Source organism: Platalea leucorodia, assembly GCF_965183815.1.
Source record: "Platalea leucorodia genome assembly, chromosome: 1".
In the NCBI taxonomy this organism is placed as follows: Eukaryota; Metazoa; Chordata; class Aves; order Pelecaniformes; family Threskiornithidae; genus Platalea; species Platalea leucorodia.
Genome location: NC_138823.1, coordinates 109,951,837 through 109,975,302, shown reverse-complemented (window position 1 = coordinate 109,975,302; position 23,466 = coordinate 109,951,837). Strand labels below are relative to the sequence as shown.

At 40.9% G+C, this 23,466-nt stretch overlaps 1 protein-coding gene across 1 annotated transcript in view; it reads right to left on the bottom strand.

Moving 5' to 3' along the window:
- The window catches only part of TPK1 (thiamin pyrophosphokinase 1), a gene marked incomplete at its 5' end in the record, with an annotated part of 308,235 nt that overhangs the window by 46,065 nt on the left and 238,704 nt on the right, over window positions 1-23,466 (bottom strand). Inside the window, one exon of the mRNA XM_082337756.1 lies at window positions 20,196-20,307. Coding sequence (XP_082193882.1) covers window positions 20,196-20,307 — 112 coding nt within the window. The remainder of the gene's footprint in view (window positions 1-20,195; window positions 20,308-23,466) is intronic.

The window sequence follows — 23,466 nt, the reverse complement described above, 5'->3', positions numbered from 1 at the left end:
TTAGGCGCTCTTGTAGCTGCGTATCATGTTACACCATGTGTATTTACTTCACAGCCTCTGGAAGGGAAGCTAAAATCATACCAGTTTTCTGTTAAAAGAAACCCAAACAAACCCGAACAGTTTTCTCTGTTAAAAATTCTGAAAACTCAGGAGAGAATAAGAAGGGAAGTCAACTCATTCTCTGCTTGAAACTCCATGCTTTGGGCCCATAAACCCACTTCCATTGATGCCTGCAGATCTACAATGCCACCTTTAGAAACCCCAACTAGAAAGCAGGTTTTCAAGTAAAGGAACAAAAGTCCTCCTCCGAAACCTTTGCCGCCAAAGTCCATTAAAATGCTGAGGCAGACTCTCAATTGCCAACCGAGTTTGACAATTTAGCAAGCAATCGAAGGCTGTATTTTACAGCAGCCCAATACTGCACTAGCAGAAAGAGCCTAGAGATGTTAAAAAAGATGTGGCAGGTTAGATGTTTTCAACAAACACATATTATCACCACAGTACAGGCGGTACATTGTAGGAGGGAATGCTTTCTGAAGAAGGGCGTATAGTTCTAGTCCTCGGTCCAAGCAAGGACAATTTAAAGTGAAATGATGAGCCCCTAATCTGGGCAGAGGACAAAACAGCTTGGAAGAGAAGCCCAAAAGGAAGAATGTAACTACTCTCTCAGGAGGAAAAAGAGCTACAGAGTCTAAGGGTCAAAAGAGCACAAAAGCAGCCACTGCTGTCATTCCACGGATTTATCTGAGTAGGATGCTGACACAGGAGCCTCAGGCAATGGTCCATAATGGGTATTCCGGAAAGAACTTCAAAGACAGGGCAATATGGAGTGGTATTTCCCTCAGCACACCCTTCCTCAAAGGACCTGTAGCTTAGGGATTTCTTGAGGTGGAGACCGTAGCACTGTGTTTACTGGATCGTTCTTCCTTAATTTGTCAAGTTCTTTCCTGAATCCATTTATATCTGCGGTCCACGCAGTATCCTGCGGCAATGAGTTCCATGGCCCAGCTCTGCCTTGCGCGATGGAGTCTGGCCGGGCATTGCATGGCATGCTTACTTGAGGGAGCAAAGACTTGAATCAAACGAGTCATATCCCTAAAATTCCCTCTAGTAATCCCCAACCCAAGATAATTTCAGTTCTTGGGCAATGAGTTATCTCAAAGGTTACCTGAGTATACACAGGTGCTCTCACACTGACAACTAACAGTTAAAGGGTTGTTAAAGTGGAGATCAAATACTATGCTTGAGTTTTTAGGAAACTGAATTTAACTCCATTTTCACACCTACGCAACCTCTTTACATTCAGGGATGGACACATACAAAATTACCAACAGTTGACCATATGTTCTAAGAGAAAGGCAGCATCTCTAAATACAATTTTATTAGATACGCTTTGGAAATAGTAACTATGTACGATACTATTCAATACATCTTAAAAAAATACTAAATATCAAACAATGAATTCCTTTGTCCTAGTTTACTTCTATCAGGATAAAGAACAATCCCATCGCCCAGGATACTAGGATTCCTACCTTTTGATTAGCTTCACGTACAATCTCAGACCACAAAAATGCTCTGCGACTCAGTTTCCTTAGTGAAGAGACTGGGAATGAAGCAGTTTCTCACAACGGAAATGTTTTTCAGATAAGGTAATACACTTACTTTCGGTAACGCACCTATATAGACTGCTGATGGCAGGTGCTATGTAAGTGCAATGAATTATTTCCTTATGTTTCTCCACTTCCTCCTCTGCGAAGGAGGGAACTTGTCATTCTTCCTTTTATTAGCAAATGCAGCTGGGAGCTAAATGCGCTGGTGACTCCGACTGACTGATTTGGTAGTGTTTATGCAAGTAAGCAGCAAGAAACACTAAATCAGAGCATAAACAAATCTTAGGCTAAATGTGCAGATGAAAACCTAACACATACAAAAAATTGTATGTTCCTGAAATTAGTATTCAGTTGGTAAAGATCCCAATTTTATTTTCCGGTTTAATTTTAAAATAATTTCAGTACTAAAGCATAACTGCAGACTGCACAGGGAAAAAATACTGAAATGGTTATTTTCCCCAAATTTAGAAACCATCTGTTTTGAAGTTCTGTTTGGCTAAGCAAATTACAGGACTCACAGACCAGCTAAGCAGTTAAACACATACAGAATACCTTTTCTTCAGTGTAGGAGAAAAATGTCTTTAGCTGAGCTGTTTTGCATGGCACCTCCAATTTATCCCTTCTCAATTCTCCCTGGCATCTGTGGTGCTGGTGCGAGGGTAACAATCACATCAGGGTGCTCCACAAAGGTTAATGCAGACAATAGCCTGGCAGCATTTCCTGTGTAAGCAAACAGGACTACCATTTCCCTTGCATCTAAAAGGTCAACAAATCAGAACCTAATTCACTTCTTTTATACAAGCCCAAGGGCAGGCACATGACAGAAAAGTCACAAGTTCATTGTCAGTTCTACAATGCCATAGGAAAAATAACAGACAGATTTCAGCACTGCAGGTGAAGTGAACAGAGTGGGGAGCAGAGGCTGCTAATGATCTGGGGCTTTTCTTTGGTAATATCCTGCTTATTTTTTCCTCAGTGAATAGAACAATTTATGTAGAATGAAGACTTAGCCTGTAATTTAATTACCACAGGTTACTCTTTGCATTGTATGATACACAAAGAGCTGATATTAAACTCAAGCTGCTGCAATAAAAAACCCTTTAAATTAATCTAACTTCCAAATGTTGTTACTGTGATTAATAATTAGCAAATGGCAGGTGACAAATCAAATAGAATTATAGCATCATTCAGATTATATGAACCTCTTATCCCACCCTGCTTTTCTAGGGACATCCTTGTTTGTCTCCTTGTTCCCATCAACTTCCAATTATCCAAACATACTTATTTTGTCCCAAATGGCTCTTACAATGGGGGTGTATGACATTCACTCCCATGGGTGTCAAATACTGCATTGTAAATGTCTCATAGACCTTAATGATCTACAGGGCAGAAGAATTCACAAAGGTTGACTTTAACTTGAGGAGACAGGACACTGGTAAGTTGAGAAGAAAGGCAGGAGCCATAAGAAGCAATAGAAGAACGAATAGAAACAGCATCTCCTCTTCTTCTTTTGAGCAGTGGATTGGTAGGTCTTCCCCACCCAAAGCCATCATTCAGCAGTGCTCAGCTTCCCCATCTGCACTTTCAAGCTCTCCCCTAATAACCCACCTTCCCAGCTGCGCTTGTATTCAGCCCCTGAACGTCAGCTGGAAGAAGTTAGGTGCTCAGCCCGTTGATATCAATGGCAAAGTTCACCAGTTCCTCAGGTAACAGCTTTGTTGTTATCCCAGCCTAGAATATTGGCCCTGTATACTCTTTGAAATATTACAGTTTGAATTCATATTCGATACATCATCATTTTGCCTACAGGCTCCATCCTTGCTGAGGAAGAAACTGTTTACAACGGTATATAATGATAAACATATAAAGCCATCATCAATCATTCATCAGTTACAATTACCATTTGCATCCATTTATCTAATCACAGTCTGCAGTAACTGCTGCACTTAAGCAGTTCAAAACCACTTTAAAGATGGAGATGTTGAGGATAACTACTACATAATTACCTTCGCATTTTGTAGCACTCTGCTAACTCATATTTCTGTCCCTTTTCAGGTTTAATGTATATTAAATAAAGAGGAATTATTATTTACATACACCCCTACTCACCTACACACTCACATGTACTGACTATGACAGTGCAGGTGAGAAATGGCAGAGTAGTCTCATAAACTCTATTTAACACGCAACTTCAGCTGTCTCAGACACTCAGCCTCCTAGTCTATCTCTGCTCCTACTTTAAATACATTGAATTTCACATCTAACTAAAAAAAAAAAAAAAAAAAAAAAAGACCCCCCTCTTTTTTTTCCCTCCTCCTTCTCCTCTGCAAGATCGCCTGCCAGAAAATTATTTCGTATCTGCCCTGGATGTCAGAATTCATTCTCATCCCTCCCTTCCTTTTTCTCCTTTTCAACTCCACTAATTTGAAGATGCCAAACAGTGGGTCCTGAGCTAGTAACAGCTTAAAGGTCAGATAACTTCCAACATTCAGAAGCTAGACAAAAGAGGACAGAAAACAGTTTGTTCTGCAGTGACTACAATAACTTAATTTGCTGTATTACGTAAATAATGAATTCCTGAGAGTGGAAGGAGTGATATTTGTGTATTCTCTCACCTTTTCTGTCTTTTTAAAAAATATGATAATATCCAGCTTTCTGCACCAAAATTAATGAAGAGCACTCTAAAGATTTGGGGGATTAAATCCAGCTCTCCCTGCAACGCCAATACTGTCATTCCAGCCAGTGAACCATGCAAACACACAACCGCTACTTACCAGCCTTCTCTACAGCATGTGCTTAGATGACAACATGGGAGGACACCCTCCCCTTCTCCCCCACATTTAAATTGACTTTTAACAGAGAGCACAGTTGACAGGGTGCTTTACTATACCTAAAGTTCACAACATGATCCCAGATGGACTTTTTCCTCTCTGGTCTCTTCCCTGCTTTTTCCACCTCTGTGTGCCTGTCGGACCACTGTAGCAGGTCATACACTTGCTAGGAAAGTTAGCTGCAGTTGCAGCATTTCTAGAAAAAGCTGTATTAAAAAAACCCCAAAACACAAACCCCAACAATTTAGGCTTCTAAGAGAAAGCCAATAACTGGTGTTGTTGTTGAAGCCTGTTGATGAAACACAAACCACCTCCCATTTGGGCATCCTGGGTGACAGAATCGACTTCCCAAGCAGCAGCGGCTGAGAGAGCAGGAACTGCACCCCAGCACTTCAGCAGGAGCTCAGCCAGGCCCCAGGGCTCTTGAACTCTCATCCTCATCCTCCAATTCTGCTAAAAACTTCTACTACCTCTCTAGCCATGAATGTCAACTGTGCTGTGACAAAAAAAGAAACAAACCAAGAAAAAAACAACCAAAAACCCCCATATAATGTATGAAGCGCAGGCTACACAACCTATTCTGTAGATGGCACTGTATGTTAAACAATGATTTTCTTCTCTTTCCACAGTACAATTTCTGAAGATAATAATCCAGATGCAGCCTCTAACACATACAGAATATGCATTTATTTAAAATCAGGAATCATTCCATGGTATTAACTTCCAGCTGTAGCCCCAGAAGTCATCTCCCAATTGCAATTAATTATGCTTATCCCTGTAGTACGTGACTACCAGGCAGGACAGGGTGCACCGAACAGACCCAGCATAGTCAACAGTCCCTGCCCCAAAGGGTTAACAAGACAAACAGTAGGAGAAGAGAGACAGTACACTAATGAGAGCTAATGATGTGTTCCAGCCCTACCGCTGGATCCCCAGCCTGGGGTGCTACCCACTGAGCCAGCAAGTGGTGCTGTGCTGTGATAACGATTACATTTTTGGGTTTTTTTTTTTTGTTTCTGTTTTGTTTTTGTTTTTTTTTTTTTTTTTTTTTTTAAAGACTGCCTGCATTATTAGTAACTTCTGAAGGATTTGTTGAAAATGGCGTCAGAGGAGGTAGACCACAAAAATGGCAGAGAAATTCAGGAAACATGGGTGCAAAACCAAGACTGACAAACATCTAGAGAATCATTACCCCAGGAAGTTAGAGAATGGCATAAACTGGAAAAAGCGAATTTCACAACAGTGAGTAAAATTCTTCTGAGGTGATTTTAGCTGGGACACTAAAGTAATTGTGGAGGCGTTAAAAGGAACACAAGCTAATCTAGGGATTCACCGACAACAATGTTTGCTTGAGATATTTGGGATGCAAAATTAATTACCAGCAGGAGAGCTCCCCAAAATCCAAAGCAAGTCTTAAATGGACCAGGTCTGTTCCAGAACTATACTAACATAAACACGCAGGGTAGCAAAAGGCAGCAGCAAAGAGAAAGTGGCACGCACAAGCTCTGAAGAACCAACCAACCCTCCTACTGTACCCTGCAAATGAGCAATATACATCTCTACATAAGCTCACAACAGAAAGCTGTCTTTCAGAGTATTGCCAGCATTTGTTGATTTGCACTTGCCAAAAAACAGTTTGCAGGCTTTTGGAATGTTAAAAGGTAAACACAGCAACCCTTCATATTTTAAAAAAGGAACAATGCTTAATTATTCTAGTACAACTAAGATTTATGTTGATGTTAGTATTTCATACATTCCAGCCCATAACATGATGTGGAAAATTTTCCCTGTTCCCTAGTGAGTGCCTTGCGTTGGCTGCATACATGGTTTTAAACGTGGATTGAAAATCTTGCTTTGCATGTGGCAGACAAAGCCACAAAACTGTGGCAAATTTTTAGCACTGTAAAAAAAAAAAAATTAAAATCCACTGTGGTTGATTCACTCTATCCAGAGTGTTTTGTTTTCTTACAACTATGCAGACATGTACCATATTCTAATGCTTTTGGCTATTTTAATGAAAACCTTATTATTGTTTAAAAATTCTGGGTGGTATCCAGCACTCTTTTTTCCAGAATCCCGATATGAAAAATTTACTTGATGCATGGACCTGACAGCCGTATTGGTAGGAAACCACATCTGTTGAACTACACGTAAAGAAGCCAGATGCGAGAAGTATTTGAAAGTCATTTGTCTTACCATGTCTTCATACTTTGCCCAGGCATTCAACAGTAAAATCAGGAGGAATTCATGTAAATTACTACAGCCAACCAGCAATACATAAAAGATGTGCAGAGCTAGAAAAGGGAGCTTTATAGCATTGGCAAGTGAGAAGAGATATTCGAATAGGAACCAGCACTGACAGCTAACCCCGGAGACGGAGATTAAAGTCACTACCACCTTACTTTACATACAGAAAAGCCATTTCAGGCATTTTTGAAGGTTATATCTCCCGCTGCAGAGTTTGACTTGTAGGAAGTACTTCTGCACATGTTTAACTTTACCCACTGAATAATCCCTTTATATTCCACAGAACTAGTCACATGTATGAAAATACATGGATGCCTAAATCTTCTGATGAATCAGGGGCTTAAGTTATCCTAGTTCAGTGAAGGAAGGGACAGAGGCACCTCCAGATTAACATACTAATATTAAAGTCGATGTCCAATTCTCTCATTAATTCCACAAGCTCGGTATTAAGCTCTAATGTTTTCATAAAACATGAATTCTTCAACATATGTTGGATATACAGACCACAGGATGGCAAGGTGGTTTTCAAGGGTTTTACAATGATTATGTGGGGATAAATTTGGAAGAGGTACTTTATTTGTGTGTACCAAAGGTATTCATAAATTGTGCAGGTCAGCTGAATCTCATCTTGTTAAAACCTCTTAAATCATGTAATGAATTGTTTCCATGCCGGACACACTTGACCCAGCTTACATGTGTTTTAGATAACATTTCTAAAATTAAAGCTATTCTGTCTATTACAGAACAAAAGAATGAAATAGATAGGAAGAAGGCAAGGAATAATTAATTATTCTTTGAGTGGGAGAGAGAGTTGGCTAAATTTATTGGGATGAAAACTAGAATTTGACCTGGGAAATGAAAGGAAAAACTGACCGTGCTTCAGCTTCAACTGACTAGACCCAACAGACTATCTACAATATCAAATCACATAATTATTATTAAATGATGACTGGAAATGTAGCACCTGTTAAAAACCAATGTTAACCTTTAAGCTATCATCATCCCATTTCAAAATACATGAAAGAAATACCATGACGAATACTGACTCATTCATGCCACATGAGTTTTTAACTCTACATTGAGCTATTAAATGCATAATCCAGATTCATGATATCAAAGCTCTCTATAATTGTTTTGCCTTTTTTTTTTTACTGTATCAATGCTTTATAAAATGGAACACCCCCCCTGATATTTCTCTTTATAACTTGCTTTTTCCCCCGGTTTGTTTTTATAAGCAAAACAAACCCTAACTTTCTCTCCAACTCCTCTGCTTTAAATCAAGAAGCAAGCTCCTGATGAGTGTTCACGCAGCTGATTAGAAAATTGTCTTATAAACAGCATCATTAAATGGCATGCCAATCAGCTGTGATACAGTGGTATTGCTGGTGCCTGCGTAAATTATAGAGTTATGCCCTACACTTGGGAAACCTAAATGTACAATTCTGAGATTTCTTATTGGCAATTAGATTATAAATGCTGTGTTCTAATGCTTAATAGCATGAGAATATATTTATCACATACTGTATCCACAGAATACAGAAAGGGAAAAAAAAAATCTAATTGGAGAAGACTTTCTGAAGAACCTGTTATGAAGGAGCCCCCAACACTGAAAGCTTATAAAAGAGGAACCTTTTTTTAGGTTTTTCAGGAGTGATGCCACAGGAAAGCTACACGGATGGTAAGATCTCTTGACATCCATTCCACCCCCATTTATTTGGATTTACTATTTGTTTTATGACATGTATCACCACCCCCTTAAAATATACTAAAAATATTTGGACTTGTTTGGAAGCTTTCATTGGTTTTATCAATATTTTCTTATTAAACACAAGGAAAAGCTTCAAAATGTAGATAACACAGGAAACTCAGCTACCATATACTGACCCAGACTGGTGTTGATACAATGTGATGTGCTACATACAGTTACCTGTTAACAGAACAGGGACCCACATTCACTTGAACATAATACACACGGAAGATGACTCTTAAGAAATGCTAAGGCTGCAAAGTCATGGACTTGAGAGCTACGGGATGCCAGAATTAAAGTTTACCTGTGAAATTTTAATTCAGGTTCTTTAGCGTTCATCCTTTAATTATACAGTCACACTAACCAAGCAGGCCAGACGCTTTCAGTAAATAGTATTCTCTTAACTGACCCACTCTGAGCCCTGATTTATCATAGGGCTTTATGCCTTATTTACTGCATAGATTTAAACTGTATTGAATGCATGCATATTAAATTCCTCACGGGCTTCTGTATGTTGCTCATTACAACAGAATCGATAATGCCATTGCACCTGTTAAACTGTTCCAGAGCAAAGGCACAGACACGTTAACGTCGAAAGTAGGTATCTTAAAGATGATACTACAGCTTTCATTTTGGAGTATCCTGTGCTTTACAGGACCCAGGCAGAGCTCTCAGGAATGTCAGAGTGCCGAGGGCTCAGCTCGAGTGCTAAGAGAAATGAACAGCTAACTTGCAAGCAGCTGAAGTACTTGCATAGAGTAAAAACTCCAGACAATCAACTGCCTGAACCACAAGAAAATCCCACGTTTCAGCAGTACTTCACCTTATTCCTCCCAGGTATCTCAGTTTCTGCAGTGGGAGAGGCTGAGGTTGTACACATCTGCACCTTCAACTACAGCTCCAGATTCATTCCCAGAGAACGCACTCGGGACACTGAATGATGCTGGTGTCCTGAATCTACAAGCACGATTACATCCAAAACCACTACTTAATTTTACTTCTCCGTTTCTGGTTTTCCCTAATTTGAGAGTCTTGAATTGGTAGCCATAAGAGTGCAAGTAAAGAGTTTTCCTTCTTGTTTTCAAATCAAATGTCTAATGCCATCTTTTGCTGTTGGATCAATACCCAGGCAGATCCTGTGGACAGGCCTGCATCACTTGAGCTGACCAGTTTACTGACAGTAGAATTATGTTATTGTGCCTGGACAGCAGTGGAAAATGAGGGAGATATTGCTAACAGCAGAGAAATAACAAGACTGAGAAATTTTGGTCTCAATTCAGTGCTTCAAAAGGGAAGATGTCAACTGTCTACTTAAAACACCTCTGTTCTCATTTTCTCAATCTCTGTATTCCTATCTACCCACATTTTGATGTTATCTGCCCCTTCCTCCCTCCAAAACATGTTTCTAATCCCGAGTGCAATCTCCTCACACCCCAGTTTTGCCACTCTCTCTCTCTTTTTTCTTCCCCTTCCTGCTGTTGCCCTGAATCCCCCAAGTGTATTTACCGCCCCAAAGAAGCCACAGCTGCTTCTATGGCAAGACACTTATTCATCTATCAGAAATTTGTATTTTCCAACTCACCTGAAAACAATAGATTTGCTTAGCAGTCTGTAATTGGTATGTACATCTAAAATTATAGTTCCAGAGCACATGCACTACAGTCAGTTGTTAACGGCTTATTAATTACACATCAGGATGCCATAAACAACTTACAGCCAAAACATAACTTTCTAGAAGCATACAACAAAAGTCAGTGACGACATCCACCAGACTTTTGTCCTCTCCAGAACTTCATATCACAGCAAAGAAAAATCAACCTCTTCTTTCCCACAAACATCTAGAGGCAAAAACTGGGAGACAGCAGGGCCTCCTCAGATAAAACATGCAAAATGTTTACAATGGGAGCAGAGAATGAAGAATTGAGATACTGTAGAGGGAATAGCCAGAACTGTTTGCCATTAAGGTACAGGAATAGATCACTGCAGAGGAATTAATTTCCCTCAGTGTCATGTTTTTGGGGAGAAGAGATCAATCACATACCTCAGTATGTACTAAAAAATAAACAGAACTAAAAGGTCCATAAACAAATGGGAAATCATAGAATCACAGAATCATAGAATACCAGGGTGGAAGGGACCTCAAGCATCATCTGGTCCAACCTTTCTAGCGCAATCTAGACGAGATGCCGCAGCACCATGTCCAGCTGAGTCTTAAACGTGTTCAGCGTAGCGGAGTCAACCACTTCCCAGGGCAGATTATTCCAGTGACTGACTGTTCTCATTGTGAAAAATTTGCCTCTCATGTCCAATCGGAATCTCCCTGGGAGTAACTTGTACCCGTTACCCCTTGTCCTCACCATGTGACTCCTTGTAAAAGGGGAGTCTCCATCTTCTGTGTAGCTCCCCTTTAAGTACTGGTACACAGTGATGAGATCATCTCTAAGCCTCCTTTTCTCAAGGCTGAACAAGCCCAGCTCTCTCAGCCTATCCTCATACGGCAGGCTTCCCAGACCCTTGATCACCTTGGTGGCCCTCCTCTGGACCCCCTCCAGCCTGTCCACATCTGTTTTGTAAAACGGGGACCAGAACTGTACACAGTATTCCAGGTGTGGCTGACAAGCACTAAGTAGAGTGGGATAATGACTCCTTTATCTCTGCTGGTGATGCCCTTTTTGATGCAACCCAGCATCCTACTGGCCTTCTTGGCCGCAGCAGCACACTGTTCACTCATGTTGAGCTTCCTGTCCACCAGGACCCCCAGGTCCCTTTCCACGGAGCTGCTCTCCAGCCAGGTGGTTCCCAGTCTGTGCTGCACTCCTGGATTATGTTTTCCCAGGTGCAAGACCTTACACTTGTCCTTGTTAAAACTTCATAAGGTTCTTGTTAGCCCACTCTTCCAGCTTATCCAGATCTTCCTGCGGGGTGGCTCTCCCTTCTAGAGTGTCTACTTCCCCACTCAGTTTGGTGTCATCAGCAAACTTCATCAGTGTACACTTGATCCCATCATCCAGATCACTTATGAAGATAATGAATAGCGTTGGGCCCAATATCGATCCCTGGGGGACCCCACTTGTGACGGGTTGCCAGTTTGAAAAAGAGCTATTTACCACCACCCCTTGGGTGCGGCCCATCAGCCAATTCCTCACCCACTGCACAGACCACTTGTCCAGGCCATAACGCATCAGTTTCTCCAGGAGGAGGCCGTGGGGAACCGTATCGAAAGCCTTGGAGAAGTCCAAGTAGACAACGTCGACCGCTCGCCCCACGTCAACCAAGCAGGTCACTTTATCATAGAAGGCCACCAGATTTGTCAGGCACAATCTGCCCTTGGTGAAGCTGTGTTGGCTTTTCCCAATCACATGCTTCATTTGACTCGTGATGGCCCCCAGGAGGATCCGTTCCATAACTCTCCCAGGGACTGAAGTAAGACTGCTGGGCCTCTAATTACCCAGATCCTCCCTTGAGCCCTTCTTGTAGATAGGGGTAACATTTGCTTTCTTCCAGTCCTCTGGGACATCCCCCGATCTCCACAACTTCTCGAAGATTATAGAGAGTGGCCCCACAATGACATCAGCCAGCTCTCTCAACACCCTCGGGCGGATGGCATCAGGGCCCATCGATTTGTAGGGGTCAAGCTCTTGTAATAATTCACATACTAACTCCTTCTTCACTGATGGTGGGTCTGTGTTTGGATCCTCCTGGATTTTCATTCTCAACGCCTGGGATCCAACACTGTTGGTAAAGACAGAGGTGAAGAAGGCGTTGAGAACCTCTGCCTTTTCAGCATTGTTGGTGACTGATTCACCTCTACTGTTTAACAGTGAGCCTATGTTTTCCTTCTATTTCTGCTTGCAACTTACATACTGGAAGAACCCCTTCTTGTTATTTTTGATGTCTCTGGCCAGTTCCAATTCAAGTTGAGCTTTTGCCTTTCTAACTGCATCTCTGCACACTCTGGCAATGCCCTTGTAGTTCTCAGTGGACAATCTTCCACTTGTCCATCTCTGGTACGCATCTCTTTTGGTTTTAAGCAGACCCAGGAGCTCATGGTTGAGCCAAGGGGGCCTCTTCCTCTGCTTACTTCCCTTTCTTTTATAGGGGATAAACTGGTTTTGTGCTTCCAAGAAAGCATTCTTGAAGAAATCCCAGCACTCACTGGCTCCTTTATTCTCCATGGAAGCTTCCCACGGAATCCCTCCCAGCTGAGCTCTGAGCGAGCTGAAGTTTGCTCTTCTAAAATCTAGAACCCTTGTCTTGGTGCTAACCTTCAGCATGCTCAGCCGGATCCCTAACTCCACAATATTGTGATCACTGCAGCCAAGGTTGTTACTGATCGAGATATTACAAAGCAGGTTTTCTTGGTTTGTGAATAGCAGGTCCAGTAGCGCCTCCTTCCTGGTTGGCACATCTAACATTTGTAAGAGGAAACAGTCTTCTACTCATTCCAGGAACTTGATGGATGACATGCGAGCTGCTGTATTGTTCTGCCAGCAAATGTCTGGGTAGTTGACATCACCCATGAGAACCAGGTTCTGTTGACCAGAAGCTTGCCTTAGTGTCCCAAATATTGCTTCATCGGCTTTATCGTCGTGGTTTGGAGGTTGGTGGCAGATGCCCACTGTAAGGTCCTGCTTGGAGACGACCCCTCTGATTTTAACCCAGAGGCATTCAATAGAGCACTCACAATCACCGTAGTTGACTTTGATACATTCGAGGTTTTTCCTTAATATAGAGTGCGACTCCTCCACCTCTTTTTCCCTGCCTGTCTTTGCGAAACAGCCTATAACCATCCATTGCAATTCCCCAGTCATGTGAGTTGTCCCACCATGTCTCAGTTACTCCTATGATATCATAACCTTCTGACTAGGCACGAAGCTCCAGTTCCTGTGTGTTTCCCAGACTGTGTGCATTTGTATACATACATACACTTGAGGTGGTTGCTCCTCTGGTACACATCTTGGGAGACAGCTAAGGAACACCCATTGCTGCTCTGGTTGGCCTGACTTACTCCCCAGCTGGATGTGGTGGCATGAGCATTTCTGTTTTGGACCCCACCCCCCGAGTCCTTCAGTTTAAAGCCCGCCTCACCAAGTTAGCCAGCCTGTTGCTAAAGATTCCCTTGCCCCTTCTAGACAGGTGGATTCCATCCCTCCCTCGCATGTTATAGTCATCAAAGAATGCCTCATTGTCATAAAAGCCAAAACCCTCACGATGGCACCAGCCACGTAGCCAGGAGTTGATATGCATTATGCGCCTATTTCTGGCTACCCCCTTCCCTCGAACTGGCAAGATGGAGGAAAAGATAAACAGAAAAGAGGAGTCAATTCTTAATGGTAACACCTACCTACTTGAACAACCCCTCAAAAATCTAAATAGCACACCTGTTCATTAACTGAGTCACCACAGACAAACGCATCTCATTTTTTAACTCTGGGAGACTCTAGCCAGATGTGATTGATTTGTCCTCCTACTGGTCCTTGCCCTTTTGTGGTTCTGCAGAGATGTTGGGAACTGGCAATAACTCACCACCTGCCTCAGAGAGCTTCCTTGTTTTTGGAAATCTCTCGGCAGTGTGACATTCACATTTATTATGGCTGATTCTGGGCATTTAAATATGAAAACAAAGTATATTTGCAAGGGATAAGACAAACGAGCATTTGTACTCTGGCCAATTTTTCACTGACTTTCATTCAAGTACACCATTATGTTTCAGCTTTGCCTCTGCTGTTGTCTAAATGAGATGATTTCCCAGTATCCATATGGGCAGGCTGACTGATGAGAACACCTTTACGGTTAAATGTCTTTACTATAAACTCAAAGGTCTCTTTCTTGGACAAATTCTGCCCCCGCACCCACTGATGAAAATTCAGAGCCACCGCTGAAATCCACAGAATTACTTTGGTCTCCCACCAATTTAAATGGCAGCTCTCTGGCTTTCTGCAGATCTCTCTTCCCCAGAAAGGTGCTTCGTCTTTACAACTCACATCCTTCAGTAGCAGCAGGTTGCTTTTGATTTTCATGTGACTTCAGTATTCTCACCAGTCTAGTGCCACCAGGGAGATGAGGATTATCTGCACCAAAGCTGGGCTGAAGCAGAACACCTATTTCCTCATACCTCCAGGTCACGTTTCCATTAGCAGGAGGGACTGAAGTAACAGAGGGGATACAAGGGAAAGAACAGCATTTTGCTCTCTTGATAGCTCTCTCATCTCTATATTAATAATGAAATTAGTTTCCATAGTTGCAATGTGCCACGGCAATGTAGCTACACATAAATCTGTCCAGTTTACTTCAGGATGGTATTACTTAGGTTGTGGAGAGCCATCCGCTCTGTGCACAGCTGTGCTTGAGAAGCCTCTCTCAGTTTTTTTTATTCTACCCCTTCCTGGCACTTACTACCTATTAGTGCTGTATAGAAGGATCCTATATATACTCCCTATGTCCCGTTAAAGATGGCCATCCAGCTGGGCTAAACTTACCACTGGAAGTGGTTTAAGCTAGTTCAGAACTAAGGTACTCACATGAATCTTTCCACAAGTGGAGTCCTACAGCAGCAATGTTGCCCCAACAGTGTGATCTGGAAGAGCATATCTGTTTATCACCTTAAAGCAGCCTTTCCAAACTGAATGCCAGGACCCTGCCACCCTGCTAAAGAAGAGCTGGAACCAAATCTCCCTCCCACTAATTCGAAACATTCATTGAAATACATGGAAGTGGACTGAATGTGTGACCTCAAATCCCCATTTCAAGCCCCTTCACAAAATCTGACTGAGTTTACAAGCTGCTGTTCAGGAAAAAAATGCAAATACAGCTTTAGGGGCCCAGCACAACTGAGCTCTGCGTTCATCAGTCCTTTAATGTACGCCAAATGGTCTTTTTGGTTCGAAATCATTTCATGCAATGCTAAGCAATGCCCTCATTGTTGCTTTTGCTGACTTGCAGTAACCCAGTGGGATGCCAGGCTGCCACCATCAGAACATCTGCTTTATTGGAGAAGTATTTCAGCAGGCCTCACATTGTAATAAATGATGTGACCCTGGAAGGCAGACAGCAGCACTCCTGCAGGCAAATAGCTCGCAAAAGGTCAAAAATGCCTGAAGCTTTGGGAGCAGCAGCATCATTTCTGTCACCCCACCCTACCCAGGGTCTTAGAGCTGTAGTAAGGGAAAAAATACATCACTGAAGCTCTGAAGATAGATCCCAGTTGATGGACTAGGAGTCTTCTACCAGCGAAGAACATGAGAAGGGAGGGAAGGAGAGGAAAGCAGAGGAGAGGGGAATGCAGCTGTGAAGCTTTTTACGCTGCCACTGAAAACAGAGCTACTCCTGGGAGTGCTGCTTAGTTTGCCTCAATCAGAATGAACTGGGGCAGCAAAAATGTGCCATATAAACTATTTCAGTTATGAAACAGGTTACAGAGTGCTTATACAAACTGCTTCACTAGCACAAAGATACCGGTCCATCTTAATTTACAGCCTTTTCCAGAACAGTTCCTCACCCTCTGACTTTTTTTTAAGGAGAAAATTACTAATTTTCTTTTGTCTTTTTGGCTCTACATTTCTCCCAAGACATAAAACCTCACTGCTCTTGTAATCTTTTTGTTCCATTTACAACGCAATGCCAACAAAACCCCAATGAGGTAAACCAGTGAAAAAAACAGTGTAAACATTTCAATTTTACTAATAATGTAAACAGCATCAAAAAGATTTTGGATCCTGTTTATCTACCTGTGAAGTTAGTAGTCAGTGGATGCTCTGTTGCTACTGTTAGAGAAAGGTCTTGCTCTCGTTGTTATTGCTATTGCCTTTTGAAGTGAAATGACAGTGGTGCTCTTTTGAATGGCAGCATTTTACAGCAATTTAACTTCCTGCCTAAAGAAGCAAATTTGCATGAAAATTATCCGGAAAGCACAATCACATACATACACAGTTTATACATATGCCGGTATTTTCAGTATAGGTATGACATACAGCATATCAAAGGCCATAGGGATGAAGAGTAAATTAGTTGGCAAGATTATTTCCTACAGTAATTTCCTAGAAAAGGAACCATTTCCTAGAAAAGCCTACCATTACCCTCCACCCTCTTCTATGATGAACAGTGCAGCTGATTTCTACCTTCATTCTTATTCACCTTCCATGAAAGCATCACTGAGGACCTAATGAAGAACACTGGGTAATTCTGGTGTTACTGGATTTTTCGTTATTTATTTATTAGACATGGGAGCTGTTATCAGCAAGCAGCCAGGTGAGTCAAATCAGACAAAGCATCATCTGATTCTTGTGCTGTAAATCAGATTTTAATAGAGAAAAGATCTGTATTCCCTTGGGAGTGGAGAGAATATGTTTATAATGTGTTCTGAATGTGTGCTGCACAATAGCAAGTATGGATAAAAAATATTTTCTCTAATCAATTTTCCACTTTCTTCTCCAAGTTCTTTCACCCATAAGATGAGAACTAAAATAGATGAAAGTTCTGTTTGTGCCAAGTGCTAGCAAATAACTAAGATAAGATAAGCATGCATAAAAGCATGCATACATGTTGCATCTTCACACAGACAAAAGAAAAAATACTGAATTCTGCAATATTAAAAATATAATCAAGACATCATTGTTCCCCTGCTGGCAGAATAACCTACAGATTTCAGGTTTATCTAATTGAGCCACTGAAATGAGACCTTTGGTAGCCTACTCTCAACCCCAATACAGCTTCTGTCTTAGGTATTTATCCTTGCCTTTTTCTATTCAGAGGATATGAAGTCTCTTGACAGGACCCGTAGATTAGACACACATAACATTTGACTATCCCTTGAAGGTTTTACACATTTTATTCAGCAGAGTAATCTAGATATGCTCAGACAGACATCAGTGTTAAACATTAAAAACCTTGATGCAAAGTCAGCTCTTTCTTGTCGTGCAGTTATTTGAGTTTTGAGTTGCTAGAAATTATTGTTTGCAAAAATGAGGGCTCCCCTCTCACCTAACGCATCATTTTTGACTGTTCAGACAAAACTAAAATTCTGGAATTAGTTTATTGCCCAGACACTTAAAGCAAATATTTTGAGGACTCAAAAATTACTTTTTAAAAACAAACTTGTTAGGTCATATTCAATTAATTCCATAACAAACTGGAGAAAAAGGCCTTTCGTGTCATGTTTGGCTTAAAAATGCCATTTTTTTCATGATTTACACATAAAAATGAATTTATAACCAAACCATTCTATTCACTGAAACTTATGAAGGTGTGTGCTCAGACTGCCATTAACAAATGAATAGGGAAAGCTCTGCCACTGCCAGCCATCAGCAGCAATGCTGACATCCATGTCACACTTCAGTATCTTATTCCCTTTTCTTCCCAGGTGAGCCTTTGCTTCTCCATCACAATTTACAGGAGGACTAACATTTTTTGAAGTAACTGCAAAACTACAGGCAGCACAGAAGTCATGAACACAATAAAAGCTAATATCAAACAAGTTATCTGAATGTAAGGCTTATTTATTAGGGAAAAAAAATCCAACCAAGTCACAACTAACCACATGCTGTATTTGAGATATTGGTTTCCCTTTTGGGGGATGCAACTACACTTTAATTTGTTTTATCAGTATCTGAACAATAACCTGATTCAAAAATCTGTATTTGGGTGAGTAAAGGTTAGCTCTAGTCACTTGGGCACAAGAGTAGTTTCAGGTTGTAATGACCTTGGTGCCTCAGGCAGATTAAACATCTTCAAAGAAGACCAGATTATTTTGTTTTTTATATGCCTGTCATGATAATGCAGAGAAATAAATGAAGGAACTACAACCTGTGAGAAACATGAATACTGAGACTGAAAGTGTAGTTTGTAATGGGGTGGAGTGTACACATCACTAAGGAAAACACTGTAAAGGTCTGAGGTTTCCTCTTGGAAACAAACAGCAACAAGGACTGGGAGAAGCAGAGATGGTGGTGTCACGTTAACATGAAAGAAGTAGGAAACAGTCACTTAAATACTTTTTTGTCTCCCAGAAAAAGAAAAAAAAAAAAAGACCAAATTAAGTGTAATAAAAGTCCCCGTAGGTCCATATCTAGCCATGCCTCTAAGTACCCTGAAGAAGTTTATTACAGCACAACTAGAATGACAAACATCAAAGAAACTGATATCTCAACTCAATCCTAGATACAAACTTAGTATTTGTTATCATTGTACTTCCCACTGCGTTCCCCTCCAGCTGGCATAGCTAGACTAGTAACCCCTTTCTCCTTAGCTTCAGCAGATCAGGCCATCATAATTTAGTAGTAACAAAGCTATGTCATTTGTGGGAGCAGACAGACCATCTTTAAAATTACCATCTTTCTAATGAGCACCTTGTAAATGTGATGAAATTTATGTCATTAAACTCAAAAAAACCCTGATGCATCTGAAAAATAACTTGTTTTTTAAACCAATAATCAAAACCGCAAGAAAGGACTGCCACCTTACAGCATCTACCACATTTGGATCCACACAGTAGCCTTTTGCAAAGCGACATAGGCTTCAGAGATGCTCCCTTCATTAACGTGAGGCTGGTTTGAGCTTCTTTCACCCCACTCTGGAGGCAGAACATTTATGGACAAATGAGTAGTCCCTCAGTGCAACAGGCCACAGAATTCATTGCACAACAGGAGATGAGCAGATGAAGATTCAGTACCTTACTTGTCAACTGTACTTATCAGTACAAATGAAACTACTTTACTCTTTCAAATTAAGAGAACGCCCCTTATACAATACATCAGCTCTTAGAATCCAGTTTAAAAGGATGAAAACATCATTAGCCAGACAGCTCTTCACCTGGTAAGTCTCTGATGTCTTGAAATTAATGCCATATTTATATCTTTTATCATCAGCAAGCTACTAATGCCTACTACCTCCTTAACTGCTCATGCTCAAACCCTCAGTGGAACAAGCCACTCCCTAGACTAGCATATGTGCTGCTGGCTGGCAGAGTGGGTCAACCTCAGATTAATTATTAGCGAATGAGGGCACTGCACAGCAAACTGTGAGAACCACATGCCTTTTCTACATGGGATGGCTCTAAAGTCTGGCCATGTAAATCAGACTGCAAGGCCAGAGCTTCTCAATTATTGTTTTGCTTCCCTTAAGTTTCAATGAATCTTTATCTAAAATACCCCATTATTTTCCAGAGTAAATACATCCTGAATGACTCAGTGTGGGAGGAAGGGGCAGGAGGACGAAGATTGTTTCTATTGTTTTCGGTCAAGAAACCTCCTTTCTCTACAGATAAATGTCCTTGTTCTAGATCAAATGCACCTTTTCCCACTTTAAAATAAGAAAAAGATCTATTCATTCAGAGTTGACAAACAGACAATATACGCGAAGCAGTTCAGGGGAAGTGAGATAGCTTTAATAATCTGTATCACATTATTATTTGTCTGTTGTAACTTTATGGCTTATAACCAGGAGTTTAGGCACTCACGGCTTTCCCTCCCTGGAGGGCAATGTGTCAAGATGGTAATGTATCATGACCTCAACAAATGTTCTATTTAAACAGCACAATGACTCCCAAATGGAAAACACGTTTCTGCCTGCGATATCTCAGGTTTAAATATATTTCTCTTTTTTTGTTGTTGTTTTAAATTTCAGTTCTAGAAAAAAATGGCCTGGCAACGATTCAATGCCGTGTTCCATCTTCAAACACATGAGGCCCTTCAGCACTGGTGAGGCTGGTGTAAATGTGCAGTTAGGATAATGTCAAACCCACCATCCCAGAGGTGTCTGACTTACTGAGGTTCCACTTGAGGCCCGTCGTGGTCACACTCTCGCAGGCGTTCCCGATGGGGATGAGGCCACACCAGGCACCTTCCAGTCCCGTGTCCACATGCAGCTTGTGCTTGCCCTGCAAGACAGAAGGGCCTCTGGAGTCAGTGCTTGCCAGGGACCCAAATGGCATTTGCCAACAGACCTTGCAAGTAAAACAGAAAGTACTTAAATGGAGACAGGTCCAGAATGTCCCCCAAAGGCTCAGGAATATTTGGCTGCAGGCCTTCAGGTCGTTGATGTTTACAGAGGGAGGAGAGACATGTTGTGCTGGTTTCGGTAGTTAAACCATAACACATGTGCTTAGGTTCCAGACCTCAGGGCTTTCAAAAAGTTTGTTTCTGGGCTTTTCTAAGCAGAATCTGGCTTTGCTCATTCTTCCCTGGCATTTTGTGAAGAGGCACTTCTGTCAAAGCTAGGCTCTTTATTCCTGTGAAATGAAGGCGTCCTGACCCATTCATTCATTTTTTTCCTCATCTAAACAGCTGTGTTTCACTTCCTAAACAATGCTAGTCAAAGCACCACTGAAACTCCTTCATTATTTTGACAACATCTGTAAAATTTCATGTACTTCTCCAGACACGTACTCTTCCCCAAAGGAAGAATACGTGCAGAAACTTAACTAGGTGCTAGAGAAATTAACCTAAGTATTTAGAGTAACATGCTTACACTAAGTAAGAACAGCAAAGTTAAATTAAAACACATTTTTTGCACATAATTTTGGTACATTCATATTGTAACTATCAAGTTCATAGGATGCAGGAGAAGCAGCAGCTATTAATGATGATGGTTTTGTGACCAAGCTCTTAATTAGTACTTATGGACCCTGTGTGAACATCTTCCAGGGATCAGCATACGAACAGTTGCAAGGAAGAGGAGATAGTGGAAATCTTTTACAGAATGAAAAAAAAAAACCAACCTGAATGTTAGAGTTCTGGCGCAATTTGTGTTCCAAGAAACTAAGAAAGTGTTTATGAAAACTAGCTACAAGAAAACAGCAAATGCAAAACAGCGACAAGATGAGCAGAGAAATCATCCTCTGGTCTCTTCTACACAGGTAATTTATTCTTTCAAACAAACATGGGCTTCATCTGGGGGAAGGCTGGGATTCTTTGAAATAGAGGTTTCTTTGGGGTTTTATTTCATTCTCTTGTGGATGCATAGGCAACTTAAACCCTTGAGCCTGTCATTTACACACAAATTCTTCATCACTATAAATAAAATCAGATATGCCTATTTATTAATCTACCAAAATAAAATAACTCTCCGAAACCCAATGAGTATTTTAAACCCAATGAGTATTTATTGTTAAGGAAGAAACCAAGGTTTTATAGCAAAAGAAAAAAGAACAGTTGAACCATAAAACTCAGGTAAATGTCCCAAGCAGCAGAAACACCTTCTCACAAATTTCCTTTTGGGGAATGTATTTAAGCTTTTTTCTTACGTCCTGTCCTCTCATATGCTCATTCCAAATGCCCTCGCAAATATAAAGTCACTAGTTAGAAAGTCAAAACTGGAGGCGAAGTATCTTATTGCTGAGATGCTGATGTCTGAGGCGTTCGACAGCTTCTCCTGTTAATGCCAAATGCATTATGAAGAAACAACTTCAATACATGTCATGCTCTCCGTTAACAAATGAACCTTGGAAAAGCTGTCAATTAGGGAGTATCAGATTGCATAGCTTAAGCCTGTTTGATTGTTTGCAGAGCAACAAGAAAACCAATCCAATATCATCTATCTTCTCAGGGTGTCCAGCTTCATGTGGTGATGAGCCATGTACTTCTGTCGTGGTTGTGAACACTTGCCTGCCAAATTCAGAGGTGTAACAAATTCAGGCTTGATAACCTTTTAGCTACGCAATATGCCATGCTACTTCTCTCCCACAGTACAGAGGGAGGAGGAACGGGACAGGAGAGGAACAAGTACAAGCTCTCTCATTATGTGATCACAGATATTGTCTATAATGAAGATTATGATGAAGGAGAGAACGAAGGGATGGGACTGTGTTCCCAATAAATGTACGTATTGCTGCTCAGAGCTACTTGAGGAAAGCAGCAAACTCACTACATTTATCAATTAGTTAAGGAATGTAAAAAAGAGAAGCAAAAGTAACTGGCCCGACAGAGAACCTGATTATGTCCTGTATTCTCAAAAACTGCGTCTACCTACTATTAGGTTTGCATTTCCTATTTTATGACATTCTGGCCCAGCTTACAGATAGGGATTCAATTCAATAAGACATTTATGCAGAAATCTGTCTTTCTGTTCTCGTGAAATAAACCTTTAAAACAAAAGACATCATTACCAGAGGGTCGCCAATGTCTAGGATTTTATCAGGAGTCTTTCACTGTCTGATACTTCCCTAAAAATCTAAGTTCACACGTCCCACTGATTATGTGAGAATCTTGACTTTCTTCCCTAAAAGGACATTTTCTAGCCCTCATTTATTAAGAGAAATTTCAAACTAGGAGCCCAAAGGGCTAAACCCAAGACAGGAAGTAAACAGGAATTGAAATATTAAAATGCAAATTATTTTTAAAAAAAAATCTCTCAACTATTAAGCCAAGCTCATGGCTTAGGGATTGGTTCACTTACATTACACAAGCCAGTTTTTAAGACTTTTCTTTAAATAGATCAGTAAGGGATCTTAATATTATTGGGGACAGTGGGGATAGAAAAGGCAAATGGTCATGGGGGGGGGGAACAAACAACAAAAAAACCCCAAATGACCCATTCATTTTTGCCAAAAAAGATTAATCAGCCAATGCATTTGTACAGTAAGGCTCTAAAGTCAAAGCACTGCGAGTCTGCCACAGGGGAAATTAGGTGCCCAAGCTTATCTTCAAGTTTTCGAGTACAGATCTTTCAACCAAGCAAGATGGAACTGCTATTTGCAGGAGGAAGGGAGGATCAGAGCTTGTAATTTGCAAATACAAGTAATAATTTGTTCTATTTAAATCTCTGTGATTAAAGGAACAATTATATACTGGCACTTAAAATATGAAACTGTTCTCAGTTTCTGTAGAACTCAAAGTTCCAAAATTAGGATTAAAAAGAAAACCAAAGTTTGACTAAATAAATCCCTCCTTAAGTTTTTTTTTTGGCCTCTGTAGGAGGTAACTGAAATATTTTTACATTTAACTTAAGAATCAAATATTACCACGTTTGAATGATCCTGGTGATAAAATAATGGCAAAGAATACAGCTGCATTGATTTTTATCTTATTAAGTCAGTTTT